Below are 4,146 nucleotides of genomic sequence, written 5' to 3'. Positions count from 1 at the left end.
GGTCTCAAAGAATTTTTCAGTATAGGTCTGGATAGGGAATATTTCAGGCTATCTGGGCCAGGGTGTCTCTGTTCTCACTCAACTCTGTCCTTCCGGGGAAAGCAGCCAGAGACATTTGCAAAGGAATGGTGGTGACTATGTTCCAATAAAACTGGGTGGCGAGCTGGGCTTGGTGCACAGGCAAGCCCATCCCCACATACTCATAGAGCTGCTGGGAAAGTGAGGTGACAGATGTGACACTGCTCTGTAGACTGTACAGTGTGGATCACTTGAGAGGAATTGGGGGTGAGGGGCGGCACAACGGAGGTGGCAATTAAAATAAAACCCAGGGCACCCCACCAGCGGTGAGTGCGTCCAGGCAGGAAAGGTCACGGACCTGGCAGTCAGGCGGGCATGGGCTCCATTGGCGGCTCTGCTGTTTGTCAATGATTTGGCTGTTGTGCCAAACATTAGGAAACACGCGGGGCCGCCGTTTCCTATAGAGTTAAACGGTGACCAACCGACTGCCGGGACTTTGAGGATCGCGGACCAGCCCCAAGGCTGTCAGGTAGGAAGGAGCCTCCCACGAAGCGCGGAGTAGGCGCGGGCTCCTCCCCGCTCCTCCTGCCCCACCGCCGGCCCCGCCCCCCAGAGCGCCGCTGCTCCCGGCCGACGTGCTTTGCGCCTGGCCCCGCCCCCACGGTCTGGCCGGCGTGCGTGGCTCCCGGCCCCGCCCCGCGCACGTGTGTCGGCGTCCCGGGCTGCGGCGGCGGAGGTGAGCGCGCCGAGAGGGTTGGGATGGCGTGCGGGCTTTAGGGGCCGGCGCCCTCCCAGGCTGCTTGCCGGTAACGTGTTCGAGCCCCGGGCGTAGCCTCGGGGACCCGGGGTAGCTGACCGGGAAGCCCTCTGCGAGGGAGCTGCAGCCCCTCCGCACACCGCCTCCGAGGCCTTCCTGGAACACGGCCTTGGCGCTGGGGGCCTGGGGGCGATGGTCCTTGGGTAGGACCCTTCCTTTACTAGCCTCAGTTCCCGCATTGGAAAAAAGGCCCAAGGTTTGTGACTCTTTAGGAGCTTTTGATTAAAATTGGCCAAGCGGTACCCCGTGTTCCTATTTGCAGCAGTTTACTTGCTAATTAAATACTTTTCACAGGAAGACAGTAAGCTTCAACCAAAGTTAAGTAATTGTGAATTTTTACTGAAATATTTATGGATGAAATAATGGAATTTCCAGGATGTGTTTCAAAATAAACCAGTTGGAGGGGGAATGTGTGTGGGAGTAGATCAAACAACATTGGCCATGAGTTGATTGAAGTTGTATTATTTTGCCTGCTTTTGTGTATGTTTGCAATTTAGCATTAAAACTTTTTCACAAATGAAGTTTGCTGTGAACACCTGACAGCCTGTGTTCAAATACGGTGCCTGTACTACCGTGTTTCCCCGAAAATAAGACCGGGTCTTATATTAAGGTTTGCTGCAAAAGATGCATTAGGGCTTATGTTCAGGGGATGTCATCCTGAAAAATCATGCTAGGGCTTATTTTCCGGTTAGGTTTTATTTTCGGGGAAACACGGTAGTCTGCTAGGGCTGCCATGACAAGTACTGGGTGGCAGAAATTTATTTTCACATAATTCTGGAGACTGGAAGTCCAAGATCAAGGTGTCAGCGGGGCTGGTTTCTTCTGAGGCTTCTCTCAATGGCTTGTCACGTCTCACAGTTTTTCCTCTGTATGTACCTGTGTCTCAATCTCCTGTTCTCTAAGGACACCAGTCATATTGGATTAGGTCCTGCCCTCATGACTTCACCTTAATTACCTCTTTAGAGGCCCCGTCTCTAAATAGTCACATTCTGAGATACAGGGGGTTAGGACCTCAACGTAGACATTTAGGAGGACCCAAGTCAGCAGGACACAAGACACAAGTTAACACTGCCACTTTTACTAGTTTGGAATTTTGACCACCTTACTTAGGCCTGTCTGTGCCTCAGTTTCCACTGCTTTAAAATAGGGGCAATAGTACTAATTAGGTCATGTAGGTGTGAGCATTCAGTTGTGAGCTACTACATGTAAAGCTCTCAGAACTGTGTCTAGCATATAGTAGTCCTCAGTAAGTTGAACATGTTTCCCCTATAAATTAGTGATCGTAGCACTTCACTATGGGATGAATAGTGGAGTGAGTTAGTTGAATACCTACTGTTCTGTCTAGCCGTGGGAATAGAAGTCATGATCACAGATACGACAAGGCGTGTCCACTACTGTGCCAGACACTAACTGTTTTATGTGTGTTCATTCATTTACTCATCACAGCCACCCTAGGGGTGGGCCATTGTCACATACCTTGTTGGCAGATGGAGAAGGTGATGCAGAGATGGAGTTGGGATTTGAACTCAGGCTCCAAAGCCCATGCTCTCACCACTGTGCTATATTACCCCACTTAAAAAGGATGTGGTCCTGGGGGGTGTTCATTACGCAGGCACACCTGGAGAACTGTTGGCTGACTTCTCTTTTTCTTGGCCCAGGTTTATAGCAGTGGCAGCATTCATGGCAGGTCCCCTGTGGCGGGCCGCAGCATTTGTGCAGAGACACAGGACAGGCCTTTTGGTGGGTTCTTGTGCAGGCCTGTTTGGGGCCCAAATCTCTTACCACCTCTTCCCAGATCCTGTGCTTCGATGGCTGTACCAGTACTGGCCTCGGGGGCAGCCAGCCCCGCTCTCCCCAAAGCTACAGAGACTCTTCCAAGAGGTACAACAGGACATGGGCATCCCATCAGGCCATTGCTACGAGGCCTTCACCACCTTCACCTTCCAGCCTGTGAGCGCTGGCTTCCCAAGACTCCCTGCTGGGGCTGTGGTGGGCATCCCTGCCAGCTTCCTGGGTGATACAGTGACCAACACTAACCGGCCTGTGGTCATACATGGGCAAAGAGTGGACTGGCAAAGCCCTGCAGGTGCCCGGCTGAGAGATGCCCTGACCCTGTCCCATGACGCCCAGAAGTTCGCCTTAGCCAGGGAGGTGGTGTACCTGGAGAGCGGTGCAGCTACCCTGCAAGCCCTGCCAGCCCCAGCTTGCCTGGCAGGAACCTGGGCACTGAGCGTGGGTGCCAAGCATGCACTGGGGCTCTATGGAGGCCCCATGACCCTACGGGCTGCCTTCAACCTGATGGCAGCGGTGGCAGGCTTTGTGGCCTACAGCTTCTCCACGGACTCTCTCACTCATGCTTTGGAAGGCTGGCTGGACCGCCACACTGCATCCCTGTCTGCAGCCTATTCCCAGGGTGGAGTGGAGTTCTATGAGAAGGTTCTGTTGGCCAACCTGGCCCTGCGCAGTCTCTTGGGCAGCCCTGGAGAGAAGCTGTATTCGCCCAGCGGGAATGTCATTCCCAGACACTGGTTCCGCATCAAACATTTACCCTACACGACCCGCCGGGACTCCGTGCTGCAGATGTGGAGGGCGACGACGCTCAACCCAGGCCGCTCCTGAGGGGCTCATCTCATGGACAGTTCCAGCTCGTGTAGGCGCCGCCCTGCCATTGACTCTGGGGGGCTCTCTTGGTGCCTCTGCACCCACATCCCAATGTCAGAAAAATCACAGGCTTTGGAGTTAAACAGCCTAGATTTTACCCCAACCCACATCTTAAGATCTCAGTGACCTTGGGCATATCCCTTTATGAATCTGACCGTTGGTTTTCTCCACTATAAAATGGGGATTATGTAAACTTCCTGACAGAGCTGTGGGGTCACCTGGAAGAGAGAGTGTGCCATAAATAAACAGGATGTCCCTTGTTCTTGGTTTTTGACTACGAGTGGGCTATGGAGGTGAGGACACATCTCACCAGCAGAGGTGCTTGCAGGATGTGAACAATTTGCTGCAGTGAAGAATCCTGGAATTTGCCTGAGAGTCAAATCCCAATTTACTTCTCCTGTGGTAGAGATTAAAAGCGTTGAGAAGCCAAGATAAGAAGCTAGTGAGCACGAGAGGCTGGGAAATGGGAGCTAGTGGTGGGGCATTAAGGGTGGTGTATCCAGTGCAAGATGGCATGCTCAGAGAGGGCTGGGCAGCCAACAAGGCATGGTTGGCCCCGGAGAGCCTCTGGACCCGAAGGAGAGGTGTTGCTAGAACCTGGTGAGACCTGTGGTGAGGGAGACCTGGTCGGAACTCTGGCCAGAGGAAGA

The 4,146-nt window shown here is 53.4% G+C and overlaps 1 protein-coding gene across 2 annotated transcripts; it reads left to right on the top strand.

Moving 5' to 3' along the window:
* Positions 1-670: 670 nt before the first annotated feature.
* On the top strand, positions 671-3,763 carry TMEM177 (transmembrane protein 177). Of its 2 annotated transcripts, none has more exons than XM_019715497.2 (2): positions 671-754; positions 2,494-3,763. In XM_019715497.2, exon 2 carries the CDS (start codon positions 2,516-2,518, stop codon positions 3,452-3,454), a length of 939 nt encoding a protein of 312 aa, XP_019571056.2. In that variant the 5' UTR covers positions 671-754; positions 2,494-2,515; the 3' UTR covers positions 3,455-3,763. The 2 variants fall into 2 exon arrangements, with proteins under 2 accessions (XP_019571056.2, XP_019571057.2); XM_019715498.2 differs by having other exon boundaries at positions 751-1,031.
* The last annotated feature ends 383 nt before the right edge of the window (positions 3,764-4,146 follow it).

Source organism: Rhinolophus sinicus, linkage group LG01 (genome assembly GCF_036562045.2).
Source record: "Rhinolophus sinicus isolate RSC01 linkage group LG01, ASM3656204v1, whole genome shotgun sequence".
NCBI classification, from domain to species: domain Eukaryota; kingdom Metazoa; phylum Chordata; class Mammalia; order Chiroptera; family Rhinolophidae; genus Rhinolophus; species Rhinolophus sinicus.
The sequence above is the reverse complement of the archived record's forward strand: the minus strand, read 5'-3'. Positions and strand labels throughout refer to the sequence as shown.

Excerpts from the sequence above, each read along its gene's own strand:
- TMEM177 (XM_019715497.2), top strand. The coding sequence starts at position 2,516 with ATGGCAGGTCCCCTGTGGCGGGCCGCAGCATTTGTGCAGAGACACAGG.